Source organism: Antechinus flavipes, chromosome 3 (genome assembly GCF_016432865.1).
Source record: "Antechinus flavipes isolate AdamAnt ecotype Samford, QLD, Australia chromosome 3, AdamAnt_v2, whole genome shotgun sequence".
Classification (NCBI taxonomy): Eukaryota; Metazoa; Chordata; class Mammalia; order Dasyuromorphia; family Dasyuridae; genus Antechinus; species Antechinus flavipes.
In genome coordinates, this window is record NC_067400.1 from 360,050,016 (window position 1) to 360,068,194 (window position 18,179).

Genomic DNA, 18,179 nt, shown 5'->3' on the forward strand with positions numbered 1-18,179 from the left:
GGATAATGCTGTAAAAATTACCCTGGCATGCATTCTATCAATAAAAAATTATTAAAAAAAATAAAATAAATTGCACAGTAAAAAAAATAAAATAAATAAAGGAAAAAAATAAAAAATAAAACTCTGTATGTTTGTACATGTTCCCCATGATTGGAATGCTTTTGGTCCACACTCCTTACAAACCCTAGCTAAAGTATGATCACTCATGAGGTCTTCTTAATTCTAGAAATGAGGGGGGGGGGTGTAGACAAATGCTTATTAATCACTTATTACATGTCCAGAATTATGCAAAGTGCTTTACAATTATTAATCATTGGAATCTCACAACAGTCTTGGAAGGTAGGTGTTATTATTATCCTCATTTTACAGTGAAGGAAACAAAGGCAGAATTTAAGAGATTTGTCAGTATCCCTCAGCTCACAAGTGCCTGAAATGAAATTTGAACCTGCTTTGGATCAAATCCCTAGAATTAGATCTGACCTAAGTCAGACCAGAGTTCTAGAAGTAGAGGGAGAGGTTAGGTCACGGATTATAGCAGTAAAGAAACAAATTAGGAGTAAAAATGGGCTCCAAAATAACAAATGCATAGATTTGGGGGGACAGTTGTGTGTGTACATGTGTGTGTATTTGAACACCAAAGAGCAACCCAACCACAGTTAGATGGCTTGACTAAATCATGAAGAATGGGCTTCTGTTTATTTTACAATGACAATCACGGTTTAAGGACTCATGTGAAGCTTGCAATCTTCTCAGGAAGCAAAAGGAATGACTTGAGGTCCAATTTGCTGTTTTCCAGACTGATTCATCTTAAATATAGTCCTTGCACTTAAGAAAACTTAATCAAATAATTGATTATCAGGTTCTCCTAATCCATCTACACTATCATTCACTTGTATACATCAGTAGGTCAACATCTACTTCCTGCTAACAGTCCACAGAATGACTTTGGATTTTCAGGGAATAATCTAAAGACTGGAAGTCTCTTTGTGACTCACTGACATTATCAGATTACCAGCCATCTAGAAATTACCAAAACATTTTCTCAAGAGTCTGTCTTTATCTACTAAGCCCATAAATATTATTTTTTTAAAAAGACAAATATTTAAGAAACATTAAACATACAATAGTCAAGTATATTTCAGGCCATCAAGTATTATGTCAAGAAATTCTAAGCCATCTAATTTGTTTATAATGTTCCCAAAATTAATGAGAACCCCCCAAAAGTTCTGAATTTATGATAAGGAAGTAAATCAAAGGGAATGATTTAAGTGGAAAGATATAATTAGAAGAATGACATTAAAGGAAGATAAGACTTCAAAAATAAATTCAATTCTTCCCAAATTTTCAAATTCAAATTTCCTAGAAGATTGTTAAATTCTAGAAACCTTGTTCAACTTTGAAACAAAAGGAGACAGATGGAAATGATGTCTCTTTAGGTGATGCAAAGGATTTTGTGTGAGTAGGTGTATGTTTGTGTGTGAAAATCCATTTTCAAAAATGCTGTGATTTTAGCTCAATTTTTATTTGAGAAACACATGTGCTAAAAAAAATGACAACTCAGAGAGATAGATGAATGGATTGATGAGAGATGATTATGAAGATAGATGACTAATAGACAGATGATGGATAGATAGATAATAGTAGATAAAGATGATGATAGGTAGATATCTAAATAGATGATACATAGATGACAGATAGATAGATTCTGCTATCTCCCTGCAATATCTATGTCAAGGAGAAAAATTTTATATATATATATATAGACATATATATGTATATAATTTACATTACACTTCAAGTTTGTAAGGCACTTTACAAATATTATCTCATTTTAACCTTATAAGGATACTGGGAGTTATTTATAGATGAGGAAGTCAAAGCATAGAGAGTTTAAGCTCAAGTTTGGCTGTCTTAATACATTAAGACTCGAAAGAACCATAAGCAGCCTGTTGAATGTTGAAAATTTTTACACTGAAGTAAAAAAGTAAAAGTAAAAAAAAAGTTAAAAAAAAGTAAAGTAAAAAGTAAAATGAAGTAAAAAAAAAAATGTTCCCTAGTTCCCTATCTTCAACTACCCCTTCAACTGACTTCATCAGAGGAACCATAAGAATTTTTATTAAAATGGTGGCAGTGAAAAACATTAATTGAGTTCATTGTAAAATAATGTAATTATCTCATGTAAATGTGGATTTGTATGTTTCTTTTTTTTTTTTTTTTTTTTTAAATTTTTTTATTTAATAATTACATTATATTTACACTCATTTCTGTTCCGATTTTTTTTCCCCTCCCTCCCTCCACCCCCTCCCCTAGATGGCAAGCAGTCCTTTATATGTTGGATATGTTGCAGTATATCCTAGATACAATATATGTTTGCAGAACCGAACAGTTCTCTTGTTGCGTAGGGAGAATTGGATTCAGAAGGTATAAATAATCCGGGAAGAGAAACAAAAATGCAGATAGTTCACATTCGTTTCCCAGTGTTCTTTCTTTGGGTGTAGCTGCTTTTGTCCGTCATTTATCAATTGAAACTCAGGTCTCTTTGTCAAAGAAATCCACTTCCATCAAAATATGTCCTCATACAATATCGTTGTCGAAGTGTATAATGATCTCCTGGTTCTGCTCATTTCACTTAGCATCAGTTCATGTAGGTCTCTCCAAGCCTCTCTGTATTCATCCTGCTGGTCATTTCTTACAGAACAATAATATTCCATAACATTCATATACCACAATTTACCCAGCCATTCTCCAATTGATGGGCATCCATTCATTTTCCAGTTTCTAGCCACTACAAACAGGGCTGCTACAAACATTTTGGCACATACAGGTCCCTTTCCCTTCTTTAGTATTTCTTTGGGATATAAGCCCAATAGAAACACTGCTGGATCAAAGGATATGCACATTTTGATAATTTTTTGGGCATAATTCCAGATTGCTCTCCAGAATGGTTGGATTCGTTCACAACTCCACCAACAATGCATTAGTGTCCCAGTTTTCCCGCATCCCCTCCAACATTCATCATTATTTTTTCCTGTCATCTTAGCCAATCTGACAGGTGTGTAGTGGTATCTCAGAGTTGTCTTAATTTGCATTTCTCTGATCAATAATGATTTGGAACACTCTTTCATATGAGTGGTAATAGTTTCAATCTCATCCTCTGAAAATTGTCTGTTCATATCCTTTGACCATTTATCAATTGGAGAATGGCTTGATTTCTTATAAATTTGAGTCAGTTCTCTATATATTTTGGAAATGAGGCCTTTATCAGAACCTTTAACTGTGAAAATGTTTTCCCAGTTTGTTGCTTCCCTTCTAATCTTGTTTGCATTAGTTTTATTTGTACAAAGGCTTTTTAATTTGATGTAATCGAAATTTTCTATTCTGTGGTCAGTAATGGTCTCTAGTTCATCTTTGGTCACAAATTTCTTTCTCCTCCACAGGTCTGAGAGATAAACTATTCTATGTTCCTCTAATTTATTTATAGTCTCGTTCTTTATGCCTAGGTCATAGACCCATTTTGATCTTATCTTGGTATATGGTGTTAAGTGTGGGTCCATGCCTAATTTCTGCCATACTAATTTCCAATTGTCCCAGCAGTTTTTATCAAATATTGAATTCTTTTCCCAGAAGTTAGGGGCTTTGGGTTTGTCAAACACTAGATTGCTATAGTTGACTATTCTGTCTTGTGAGCCTAGCCTTTTCCACTGATCCACTAATCTATTTCTTAGCCAATACCAAATGGTTTTGGTGACTGCTGCTTTATAATATAATTTTAGATCAGGTACAGCTAGGCCACCTTCATTTGATTTTTTTTTCATTAATTCCCTTGAGATTCTCGACTTTTTATTGTTCCATATGAATTTTGTTGTTATTTTTTCTAGATCAATAAAGTATTTTCTTGGAAGTCTGATTGGTATAGCACTAAATAAATAGATTAGTTTAGGGAGTATTGTCATCTTTATTATGTTCGCTCGGCCGATCCAAGAGCACTTAATATTTTTCCAATTATTTAAGTCTGACTTTATTTGTGTGGAGACTTTTTTATAATTTTGCTCATATAATTCCTGACTTTCCTTTGGTAGATAGATTCCCAAATATTTTATGGTATCAACAGTTATTCTGAATGGAATTTCTCTTTGTATCTCTTGCTGTTGGGTTTTGTTGGTGATGTATAAAAATGCTGAGGATTTATGGGGATTTATTTTGTAGCCAGCTACTTTGCTAAAATTATGAATTATTTCCAATAGCTTTTTGGTAGAATCTCTGGGGTTCTCTAGGTATACCATCATATCATCTGCAAAGAGTGATAGTTTGGTTTCCTCATTGCCTACTCTAATTCCTTTTATATCTTTCTCGACTCTTATTGCCGAGGCTAGTGTTTCTAATACGATATTAAATAATAATGGTGATAGTGGGCAACCTTGCTTCACTCCAGATCTTACTGGGAAAGGTTCCAGTTTTTCCCCATTGCATATGATGCTTACTGATGGTTTTAAATATATGCTCCTGACTATTTTAAGGAAAAGTCCATTTATTCCTATGCTCTCAAGTGTTTTTATTAGGAATGGATGTTGGATTTTATCAAATGCTTTTTCTGCATCTATTGAGATGATCATGTGGTTTTTGTTTGTTTGGTTATTGATATAGTCAATTATGTTAATAGTTTTCCTAATATTGAACCAGCCCTGCATTCCTGGTATAAATCCTACTTGGTCATAGTGTATTATCCTGGTGACAATTTTCTGTAATCTTTTTGCTAATATTTTATTTAAGATTTTAGCATCAATATTCATTAGGGAGATTGGTCTATAATTTTCTTTCTCTGTTTTCAGCCTACCTGGTTTAGGTATCAGTACCATATCTGTGTCATAAAAGGAGTTTGGTAGGACTCCTTCAATCCCTATTTTTTCAAATAGTTTATATAACATTGGAGTTAATTGTTCTTTAAATGTTTGGTAGAATTCACATGTAAATCCATCTGGTCCTGGGGATTTTTTCTTAGGGAGTTGATTGATAGTTTGTTCTATTTCTTTTTCTGAGATGGGACTGTTTAGGATATTTACTTCTTCCTCTGTTAGTTTGGGCAAGCTGTATTTTTGGAGGTATTTTTCTATTTCATTTAAGTTGTCGAATTTATTGGCATAAAGTTGGGCAAAGTAACTCCTAATTATTGCTCTAATTTCCTCTTCGTTAGTGGTGAGTTCTCCCTTTTCATTTTTAAGACTAACAATTTGATTTTCCTCTTTCCTTTTTTTAATCAGATTTACTAAGGGTTTGTCTATTTTGTTGGTTTTTTCATAGAACCAACTCTTAGTTTTATTAATCAATTCAATAGTTTTTTTACTTTCAATTTTATTGATCTCACCTTTTACTTTTAGAATTTCAAGTTTAGTGTTTGACTGGGGGTTTTTAATTTGTTCCTTTTCTAGCATTTTTAATTGCAAACCCAATTCATTGACCTTCTCTTTCTCTATTTTATACAAATAGGCCTCTAGAGATATGAAATTTCCCCTTATTTACCGCTTTGGCTGCATCCCATACATTTTGGTATGATGTCTCATTATTATCGTTTTCTTGGGTGAAGTTATTAATTATGTCTATGATTTGCTGTTTTACCCAATCATTCTTTAGTATGAAATTATTTAGTTTCCAATTATTTTTTGGTCTACTTCCCCCTGCTTTTTTGTTGAATGTAATTTTCATTGCATCGTGGTCTGAAAAGGATGCATTTACTATTTCTGCCTTACTACATTTGAGTTTGAGGTTTTTATGTCCTAATATATGGTCAATTTTTGTATAGGTTCCATGAACTGCTGAAAAGAAAGTGTATTCCTTTCTGTCTCCATTACATTTTCTCCAGAGATCTATCATATCTAGCTTTTCTAGTATTCTGTTTACCTCTTTGACTTCTTTCTTATTTATTTTTGGTTTGATTTATCTAATTCTGAGAGTGCAAGGTTAAGATCTCCCACTATTATAGTTTTACTGTCTATTTCTTCTTGCAGCTCTCTTAGTTTCTCTTTTAAGAATTTAGATGCTACCCCACTTGGTGCATATATGTTTAATATAGATAGTGCTTCATTATCCATGCTACCCTTTAGCAAGATATAGTGTCCTTCCTTATCTCTTTTAATTAGGTCAATTTTTGCTTTAGCTTGATCTGAGATCAGGATGGCTACCCCTGCTTTTTTGACTTCACCTGAAGCATAGTAGATTTTGCTCCAACCTTTTACCTTTAACCTGCATGTATCTCCCGCTTCAGGTGTGTTTCCTGTAAACAACATATTGTAGGATTCTGGCTTTTAATCCATTCTGCTAACCGCTTCCTCTTTATGGGGGAGTTTACCCCGTTCACGTTTATGGTTAGAATGACCAATTCTGTATTACTTGCCATCTTGTTAACCCGGTTTATGCTTTCCTCCCTTCTTTCCCCTTTCCCCCCCTTCCAAGTATTAAGCTTGTGAGCACCCCTTGCTTCTCACAGCCCCCTTTTTAGTGTCCCTCCCCCCGCCTTAGAGTTCCTCCCCCTATCTTACCCCTTTCCCTCCCAGTTCCGTATTCCCTTCCGCTTAGCTTATTCCTTCCCTTTCCACTTTTCCCTTCTCACTTTTCAATGAGATGGGAGAAGTTTCACCATAGATTGAATATGTCTTAAGATTTTTCACTTAAAGCCAATTCTGAAGGCAGTAAGATACCCACTATATTCATCCCCCTCCATTCTTTCTCTCAGATATAATAGGTTTCCTATGCCTCTTCATGAGATGTACTACCCCCACTTTACCCTTTTTCTGGTACAATGTCCTTTCCACATCAATTTCTAGAACAAGGTATACATGTATTCTTTATACATCTATATAGTCAAAATATAGTTCCCAAGATTAATCTTTACCTTTTTAGATTTCTCTTGAGTTCTATATTTGTAGATCAAACTTTTTGTTAAGTTCTGGTTTTTTCATCAGAAATAGATGAAATTCGCTTACTTCGTTGAATGTCCATCTTCTTCCTGGAAAAAGATGCTCATTCTCGCTGGGTAAGTTATTTTTGGTTGCATACCAAGTTCCTTAGCCTTTCGGAATATCATATTCCAGGCCCTTCGATCTTTTAATGTGGATGCTGCCAGATCCTGGGTGATCCTTATTGTGGCTCCTTGATACTTGAATTGGGTTTTTCTAGCCGCTTGCAATATTTTTTCTTTCACCTGAGGGTTCTGGCATTTGGCCACTATATTCCTTGGTGTTTTGATTTTAGGATCCCTTTCAGTGGGTGATCGATGAATCCTTTCAATGTTTATTTTTTCCTCTGTTCCTATGACTTCTGGGCAGTTCTCTTTGATGATTTCCTGGAAGACAGTGTCCAGGCTTTTTTTTCATCATGTTTTTCTGGGAGTCCAATGATTCTCAGATTGTCTCTCCTGGATCTGTTTTCCAGGTCTGTTGTCTTCCCCAGAAGGTATTTCACATTTTTCTCCATTGTTTGATTTTTTTGGATTTGCTTGACTGATTCTTCTTGTCTCCTCGAGTCATTCAAACCCTAGCTAAAGTATGATCACTCATGAGGTCTTCTTAATTCTAGAAATGAGGGGGGGGGGTGTGTAGACAAATGCTTATTAATCACTTATTACATGTCCAGAATTATGCAAAGTGCTTTACAATTATTAATCATTGGAATCTCACAACAGTCTTGGAAGGTAGGTGTTATTATTATCCTCATTTTACAGTGAAGGAAACAAAGGCAGAATTTAAGAGATTTGTCAGTATCCCTCAGCTCACAAGTGCCTGAAATGAAATTTGAACCTGCTTTGGATCAAATCCCTAGAATTAGATCTGACCTAAGTCAGACCAGAGTTCTAGAAGTAGAGGGAGAGGTTAGGTCACGGATTATAGCAGTAAAGAAACAAATTAGGAGTAAAAATGGGCTCCAAAATAACAAATGCATAGATTTGGGGGGACAGTTGTGTGTGTACATGTGTGTGTATTTGAACACCAAAGAGCAACCCAACCACAGTTAGATGGCTTGACTAAATCATGAAGAATGGGCTTCTGTTTATTTTACAATGACAATCACGGTTTAAGGACTCATGTGAAGCTTGCAATCTTCTCAGGAAGCAAAAGGAATGACTTGAGGTCCAATTTGCTGTTTTCCAGACTGATTCATCTTAAATATAGTCCTTGCACTTAAGAAAACTTAATCAAATAATTGATTATCAGGTTCTCCTAATCCATCTACACTATCATTCACTTGTATACATCAGTAGGTCAACATCTACTTCCTGCTAACAGTCCACAGAATGACTTTGGATTTTCAGGGAATAATCTAAAGACGGAAGTCTCTTTGTGACTCACTGACATTATCAGATTACCAGCCATCTAGAAATTACCAAAACATTTTCTCAAGAGTCTGTCTTTATCTACTAAGCCCATAAATATTATTTTTTTAAAAAGACAAATATTTAAGAAACATTAAACATACAATAGTCAAGTATATTTCAGGCCATCAAGTATTATGTCAAGAAATTCTAAGCCATCTAATTTGTTTATAATGTTCCCAAATTAATGAGAACCCCCCAAAAGTTCTGAATTTATGATAAGGAAGTAAATCAAAGGGAATGATTTAAGTGGAAAGATATAATTAGAAGAATGACATTAAAGGAGATAAGACTTCAAAAATAAATTCAATTCTTCCCAAATTTTCAAATTCAAATTTCCTAGAAGATTGTTAAATTCTAGAAACCTTGTTCAACTTTGAAACAAAAGGAGACAGATGGAAATGATGTCTCTTTAGGTGATGCAAAGGATTTTGTGTGAGTAGGTGTATGTTTGTGTGTGAAAATCCATTTTCAAAAATGCTGTGATTTTAGCTCAATTTTTATTTGAGAAACACATGTGCTAAAAAAAATGACAACTCAGAGAGATAGATGAATGGATTGATGAGAGATGATTATGAAGATAGATGACTAATAGACAGATGATGGATAGATAGATAATAGTAGATAAAGATGATGATAGGTAGATATCTAAATAGATGATACATAGATGACAGATAGATAGATTCTGCTATCTCCCTGCAATATCTATGTCAAGGAGAAAAATTTTATATATATATATAGACATATATATGTATATAATTTACATTACACTTCAAGTTTGTAAGGCACTTTACAAATATTATCTCATTTTAACCTTATAAGGATACTGGGAGTTATTTATAGATGAGGAAGTCAAAGCATAGAGAGTTTAAGCTCAAGTTTGGCTGTCTTAATACATTAAGACTCGAAAGAACCATAAGCAGCCTGTTGAATGTTGAAAATTTTTACACTGAAGTAAAAAAGTAAAAGTAAAAAAAAAGTTTAAAAAAAGTAAAGTAAAAAGTAAAATGAAGTAAAAAAAAAATGTTCCCTAGTTCCCTATCTTCAACTACCCCTTCAACTGACTTCATCAGAGGAACCATAAGAATTTTTATTAAAATGGTGGCAGTGAAAAACATTAATTGAATTCATTGTAAAATAATGTAATTATCTCATGTAAATGTGGATTTGTATGTTTCTTTAGGAAACCATGACTCCAAGTAAAAAATGCTCTGCAAATTTCTAAGAGGCCATATTTTTTTCTAAGAACCAATTTTCTAAAAGGATATAGACAAAGTTTGGTGAAAGTCTTTCCTCTTCTCAAGAGTTTATTTATTTATAAAGGTAGGCCACCACACAACAATAACATAATGATAACGCAATATACCATCTTTCATTTACAAGGCGTTTTAATGTACTTTGACATTTTTGTTCTCATTTTGTCTATATAACAACTCTATTGCAAATATTCTATCACAGATATAGATAAGAAAATGGAGGTGTAGAGAGGTTAACTGACTCCCCAAATGAAGATAAGAAAATGGAGGTGTAGAGAGGTTAACTGACTCCCCAAATGATCCTGCAGCCAATTAGTAACACAGCCAAGAATCAAATATCAGAATCCAAATTTCCTGACTCCTAGACTAGTATCCTTTTTCCTCATACTATGTAAACCCTACAAGAGGTGATCATCTCCTTCAAAACTCCCCCCAAATTATACACCAACTGCTCAGTTTGAATGACATATGATTTTAATTATGTTTAGTCTATCACCAAATAATTTGAAATGGACATAATATCTGGTATTCAAATAAGCACAGAAAAACCTAATTTCTTTAGGGGAGGCAGATGGGAGGGAGAGTGGATAGAACACCAGCCCTAAAGTCAGGAGGATCTGAGTTCAAATCTGTCCTCAGACACTTAACACTTCCTAGCTGTGGGACCCTGGGCAAGTCACTTAACTCCAATTGCCTCAGCAAAAAAAAAAATGCCATTATGGCCCCAGTAGTCACAAATACACTGAATCTTGTCTGCTCTCTCAAGAAGATTTATAATTAGCAATTTAGAATTTCCCTCAAACTGAATGGTAAGTAGCTTCACATAAGATGAGATTCTTCATGTATTTTTTGCTTTGCCCTTTTTTTCAATATTATCTTTTTCTCTGTTGTAATCACTTTCTTCTTGATTATCCATAATCATTTTAGGTTTATTCTAAAAATGCATGATGACTATTTCTAGAGATTGGAAGTCTCTTGCTAAAATAGATTTCTATCTATCAATTTCTAAATGAATAGTACACAGAATAAATAAATAAATAAAAGTACTGAATTTAATGTTCATGTAATCAGAGTGAAAACTTGAACTTTAGTATATATGCTGTCAAAATGAGCACTGAAAATCCTATCTTAAAGGAAGCTAAGACAACAAAGATTTAGTCTTTATTCTCTTCCAAATTTCAGTTGGCATTGAAATTACACATGAAAATAGGACATCTGGCACCAAAGAAGGGTGTTAGAACAACTGGAAATAATGTTAACTACAGTGATAATCTATATGTGAAGGCTCTTTCAAGAAGGGCCAAAGGTAGAGCTGAAAAGGAAATATTTGTTTTTCAAGATATTTACTTTTGTCACTACTGTGTAAGATGTGTTAGCTTATGGGAATGATTCCAAATTTTCTGGGTTCCATTCACTGACAACACAAACCATTAGTTGTCTGGGAGGAATGACCTCCCAGAATATATTGGATACCATTTTACCTAAATCAAAGCAGGATACCAGTAGTTGCCCAGCTATGACTATCTGAGCATCATAGACCTTCTGTTGTAATATATGTAAACTCATATTTAACACAATAAATCCTACTGCTGCTCATAAGAATTTTAATTTTATATCTATGGGCAGTGATTTACATGACTATCTGAATGGCAGAATTTCAAGCACACATGAAAGCTTTAATGTGTTTGAGAATGACCTAAAATCTCTATGACATCATTAGTTTTAAACTCAAAAGGTTATAGTTAAGAAAAAATCTAGTAGTTTTAAATCAAGATTTTCAACGTTCCACTAGTAATTTCTTTCTGGTTATACATGTATATTAACTTTTAAAAAACTCATTTTTAATGAATCATGTTGAGAGATAAAAATCATAACAAAAAGAGAAAACTAACTATGGAGAGAAGAAAAAAAACAGAAAAAAGAAGTGAATGTAGCATGTGTTGATTACTTTCAATCTCCATAGTTCTTTTTCTGGATGCAGACAGCATTTTCTATTCAGAGTTTATTGGAATTGCCTTGGATCACTGAACCACTAAGAAGAACCAAGTCTTTCATAGTTGATCATCACACAATCTTGCTGTTATTGTGTACATTGTATTCCTGGTTCTACTTGTTTCCCTCAGCATCAGTTCATGTAAATCTCTCCAGTCCTTATGAAAATCAACTTTTTCATCATTTTTATAAAATAATATTACCTTCATGTATCAATAACTTATTCAACCATTCCCCAAATGATGGACTTATGCTCATTTTCCAATTCTTTGCTACCATAAAAAGAGCTGCTGCAAATATTTTTGCACATATGGGTCCTTTTCTCTACTTTATGATTTTCTTGGGACACAGACCAAGTATCCACCAGTAAATTTATCCCATCCTTTTCTGCCTTTGCCATGATCTTGCCCAAAGACCATTCAAAAAAGGCAAATAGGTGACACTATGATAGGAAAAGGCAATAGGCCTGAAGCCAAGAAGACCCAAGTTCAAATCCAGCCCCAGACACTAATTGTGGGACCCTGGGCAAGACACAACTTCTGTCCACCTTGCTTTTCTCATCTGTGAAATGGAGATTATAATAGCACTGACCTCACAGAGCTGTTGTAAGGACTAAATAAAATAATTGTAAGCACTTAGGACAGTGCCTGGCAACGAAAAAGCTTATTTTCTTTCTTCCCATCTCTCTCATACATCTTTTTAAAATGTTCTTTATTATTATTATGAACTTGATAAATGTCAACAGATACAATCATTTCATTGTACAAGAACAGAAAAAACACTGCAATTGAAGATAAGAATCTCCACTACATTTTGCTTGAGTTATTTCTATATATTTCAAATTTAATAAATTAGTTCCTACATTGTCCTGTTGGGTTTATGTACCTATATGAACTTTCTTATGCTGATTTTTAAAAAATGATTCCTGAAGTTTTTTTCTTTCTATTTTTCTGTTATTTCTGTGTTCAAGTATCATCATAATCTCCACAATTTCCCTTAATTTCCCCCCCTCCAAAAATAATAATAAAAGCTTTGACTGTCTCACCTCTTCAAACCCAATGTGTATATGTATATATGTATATATACACATATGTAGAAAAGCAAAATAGACCTACACATTGACTGTATCTGAAAATGTTTATCCCATCTGTACTTCTACTCCTTTATTTCTGTCAAGACAATCCATCAGCATTCAACAGGAGTTATTAATAGTCATTTCATTGATGATCCATCTTAAAACTTATATGGCTTTCATTTAAAAATTAAGTGGTTACTGACTAAACTATTCTACTGGTTTTTATAATTTCACTCTGCATCTGTTAACGCAAGTATTCTCAGATTCCTCTGATTCTGTCCCTCTTATAATTTTTTATTAGTATCCCATTGTATTCATATACCAAAATTTGTCCCATAATTCCCCAAACTAAAGGGCATCCCTAATATCTCAAGTTCTTTGGTACAAAAAAAATTTTTTTTTAATTTCTATAAATATTTTGTGTACATAAGTCCTCTTTCTTTTTCCTCTTTCTTTTACATTATTTGGGGCATAAGTTTGCAAGTAGTTTGCTTATTTAGTATATCATTTCTTCAATTTCTTTTTATTGATTTGTTGCTGTTGAAAGTATTTCTAGAAATACATTAACAGCGGTAACAATGGATATCTTTCCTTTACTCCTGATACGATTATAAGACGCTAAAAATTCTCAATTATAATTGATGCTAGATTTTAGATAATACTATCAACAATCCATTTATTCCTATTATTTTAAAAGTTTTTAAATAAAATGGGTATTTTATTTTGTAAAAGAAACTTTTCTATTCCTATTAATATAATCCTGTTTTTACTGCTTCTGTTACTAATATGACCTATTACATTTATGTTTTTCCTACTAGTACATTAAATCTGCAGTCCTGATATATAAGTCCAACTTGGTATGTTATATAATATTTTAAATATGTTGTTGCAGTCCTTATATTCATAATTGTAGCTATCAACATTATATAATCTCTTTCTCTGAATTTGTTCTCCCTTGTTTAGATATCAATGCCATGTCTTATAGAAAGAATTTTGTCAAAGTCCTCTTGTTAAAATTGTATTTATTTAATTTTTAATTTATGAAATAAAACAAGCATTTCTATAACATAATATAATAAAAAGATGATTTCACATAAAACTGCAAATTTATTATATACAACTTGCTATTCCTTTAAAATATATAATAAATATCATGTTCTTTTTTTTTAATTCCCTCACTCCCCGCACCTAGAGATCTTTACCATTAGACACAAATATATATACATAAGAAAGTCATTCTATAAACACTTCTATTTATCAGTTCTTTCTCTGGAGGCAGATATTACTTCATAGATCCTTTATATTTAATTTGAGTATCTATAATAGTCAAAATGACAAAGTCATTCTAAAACAATATGACAAGAGGCAGCGAGGTGGGCCAGTGCTCCATCCACTTGAGACTGGGTTATTTAAATCCTCAATTTCTTGGTTCTGTTTATCTGATGATATTTGTTAAGTATTCATCAATTTCAATGGTTAGCTATTTTTATTGCCATAATTTTTTTTCTAATGGTTTTCTTTATTTCCTCTTGTTTTGTCAAGAACTTTTCATTTTCATTTTCATTTTAGCAATTAGGTTTTTCTCTATTATTTTAAAATCTGACTGGCTAGCAATTTTTTCCATGTGCCTTCAATCTCTTATTCTCTAATGGCTTCTTTACCTCTGTCCTCAAGACATTTAGTTCCTTTCTGATCAATCCATCACAAAGCATTTATTAAATATATAGCACCTAATATGTACCATACAAGGTCTTGGAAATTTAAGGACAAAAGGGAAATTGTCCCTGTCCTCAGGAAGCTCATATCCTATTAAAAGACTAGTATTCTAGATTTTAAAAACTTATCTTGGTCTATGCTACTAGTACTCCTTAAGTCATTGCTCTGTTTCTTTTCTGCCCTTTATTGCCAAATTTTTAGAAAGATCAACTTATACACTTTGCCTTGATTTTTTGCCTATCTCACCTCTTCAAACCCAATGCAACTTGGTTTCTTTCCCCACTACTTCAATAAAAATGGTCTTTCCATAGAATTACTAATAATCAAGTGATCTTTTTCTGATCTCATTCTCCTTGACTCCTCTACATAATCATTTTTAGAGGTAGAAAGCAGTTTAAATATCATCTAATTCAATTTCCTCATTTGAAAGAGAAGAAATCTAAAGTTATCGAAGTTAAATTCTAAGGTCGTTTCCTAAAAACTACTTTATTACTATATTTCATTGTCTTTTCCCATTTTCTTAATGTCCTTGACCCTTTTGTAGTATCCTAGATTCAGTTTTAATTATCTGTGTAACTGTTAATGAATCATACTATCTCTAACTTTGTTTCCTTAAATAAAATAAGGATAATAATAATACTCACTTCGAGTCTATAATAAGCAAAGTGTTTTGCAACCCAGATGTGTTACACAGAATATTGCAAAACTCAAATAAGTATATCAGAAAAAAAAACTATTATGCACTGTTTCCTTCTAATACCTAGGTGGAAAAACACTAAACTCCTTTGAATTTTCTCTTCCTCATCTCAGCTATCTAGTAACTTTCCAAATCAATTCTCTTTCTATAATCTTTAATTTTTCACCCTTTAATTTCTATTTCCATTTAAATTCTATTTCGTACCCTAGTTCAGGACCTCCTTTTGTTTTCAACTGGCTTTTAATTTAAATATCTTTATTGTACTGGATGTTGCTAATCCATCTCTTCTCTAAAGAACCTTTCATACCACTATTCATATAATCTTCCTAATGTATTTTTCTGATCACATCACTTCTCAATTTATTTACAAATAAAAGATTCATTCTTGATTCTCAAACCCAAGGTCCTCTACACTTTGATGCTGGTCTAGCTTTTTACAACCATTACCACATTATTACCTTTCATATATTCTGTGATCCAATAAATTCTATCCCTTGTTTTTATCTTGACCTTTCCCTTCTGTGAGTCTTAGCTCAAATTATATCTTGAATAAACTCATTTCACTCCATTCCATTAAAAAAGAAATATTTTAGATTTTTGCTCTGTTAAAAATTCTCTCCTCTCCCTTTTGTCTATTAAATCTTAATTTTAAAAACAATATTTCTTGTACTTGTTTGTTTTGTTTTTAAATGAATAAGAAATACCTTTTTTTCAAGGCCTACCTCTGGCATTGTCTTCTTCTCAATGTACATTTGATTTTCTCCTATAGTTTGATAGTGAGGTATCCCTTTTCATATTTCTCGTATTTTTCTTGAATATTTCATGATTTTTGTCAGATCATACTTTCCCCATCCTCCCCCCAACACACACATCCCAATTTCTCATTAAGCCCTTTAAAAACAGGATCTGAGTCACATCCTTTTCTATATCCCGCAGTACCTAATACAATGTCATGAACCTAGTAGGCACTTGGTATCTGTTGAATTGACTTTAAAATTAATAGTAATTGTGACTACAGGGAAAGAATGAATGAACATGAAATGAAGTATTAAATCTTGATTAAAGAGTCAGGGTGCTGGCTCTACCTATGACAATTAACATTCAGTGTACATTTAGAAGAAAAGTCAGTTTTTTCCTGCTTTATAACATATCCCTTTATTATTATGCTATCAGAACAAAAGGGACAGGGAAAAAGAAAGGTGTGAACTAAGTAGCCAGCATAAAGATTTCTGTGACAACCCTTGCTAATGAAGTGGTATGGGAGTGGAAAAGTGTGACAGAAGTTGGGGGAGATGAGAAAGTAAGAAAGTGAATATGGGTCATGATAAATGAAGAGCTTTGGAGGAAGGGAGAGAGAGAGAAAATCATTTATGAGTATTCCAGGATCCTCTAATAGTAAAAGACTTATCTTAGTGAGGAAGGGGAAAAAACAGAATATACTAGCAAAGCAGAGAGAAAGATTCCAATAAAGAAATATGCAATTCTGTACCAATCATAGATTTAAAAAACAAACATTTATGAGTATTCCAGGATCCTCTAATAGTAAAAGATTTATCTTAGTGAGGAAGGGGAAAAAACAGAATATACTAGCAAAGCAGAGAGAAAGATTCCAATAAAGAAATATGCAATTCTGTACCAATCATAGATTTAAAAAACAAACAAACAATAGCATGCTGGACTCAAGGATAAGAAAATTCATTATTATATAATGGAATCCAATTTCTTTTCCAGGAGAGAAACAAGTTCTGAATGAGTCAACTATATATCTCTTAGCAACTTCCTGTTATACCTAAAAACCACTAAAAGAGCCTCAAAGTGCTTCTTTACTTAGAAACATAAAGATATATAGATCATAGTTCATTGATAACCATCCTTTTCATAGTATCTTATATAGATCTGTCAATACCCAATTGCCACAGCTCTGCACTTTGCCACTGCCCAGTTTAAAAAGAGCTAAGACATACTTACATGTACTCCCTGTGGGCAGAATGTACAGCCGCTGCATTGCTGTAGCGCCACAGAACAATCGCCGATGATAAAACATCCAGGATGGCATCAAACTGGAGGAGAGAAATCAGAGTCAGTGGCTTCTAAGGTCATTTTTCTGGGAATATTTAGCAAGTTAACTGAAGGAAAAGGAGACTTAATATTCATTTTTTATAAAGATCACCCCTGATCTATCACACAATAGCAAACTCTTGGGGATTCAAGAATCCTGTACATCTAATCCACCATCATCAAAAAGGTATCATCACCTGGGCTAGCTAACTTAAAAATGTCAGTCTGATAGGGAAAGATTTGTTGGTATGCTCTCTAGCTGCCAGCCCTTTGGAGACATTAAGAATAAACAGAACATAGTGATTCCAAAGACACTGAATCTACTTTTAATACAACTTAAATCATTTGGACGAAGTTCTTACTAAACAATTTCAGGACTATTTTTTCCACATGCTCTAAAGCTCCTCTATTGGAAAAGGAAAATAGAATTGAGAATGAGATATTTTTACATAGGGGTGTATGAGGAGAAAAACAAGAAACCTCATTGTTTAAAAGACCTCCTTTACATTCTACTGTCTACACACACACTTTTTGTTTGATCATTTTTTTTATCTGGTGAAATTATAGAAAAATACAAACCCTTTCCCCAATTATTTTTATAATTGAAACTTTCAGAACAGTGTAGTTATCCCACTTTCTCCTCTCTGTAAATGGCATCACAACTTAAGCAATAGCTCTCAGCATTCTTTAAATTAGATTTTAGAGCAGAGTTTCTGAAACTGGGGGTTGTAAACTTTTCATTTTAAATATTTTGATAACTATTTCAAGATAATTTATTTCCTTTGTAATTATAATTACTTTGTTCTATGCATTTAAAAAATGTTCTGATAAAGGGTCCATAGGTTTCACCAAACAGCCAGAGGGATCCAGGACACAAAAATGCTTAAGAACCCCTTTACATTCCAAAGCAAATAGGAAGCTTATACTTAGAGCCAATCCTAAACAGGACTTATCTTTTTCTATCACTTTTTCTATCACACTATCAATAGTGTGATCCTATTGAGGGAGGAACTAGAAGAGAGG

At 33.0% G+C, this 18,179-nt stretch overlaps 1 protein-coding gene across 1 annotated transcript in view; it reads right to left on the reverse strand.

The window, feature by feature from the left end:
• Window positions 1-18,179, reverse strand: part of TMEM163 (transmembrane protein 163) — a 295,636-nt gene that overhangs the window by 122,256 nt on the left and 155,201 nt on the right. Inside the window, exon 4 of the mRNA XM_051985777.1 lies at window positions 17,067-17,158. Coding sequence (XP_051841737.1) covers window positions 17,067-17,158 — 92 coding nt within the window. The remainder of the gene's footprint in view (window positions 1-17,066; window positions 17,159-18,179) is intronic.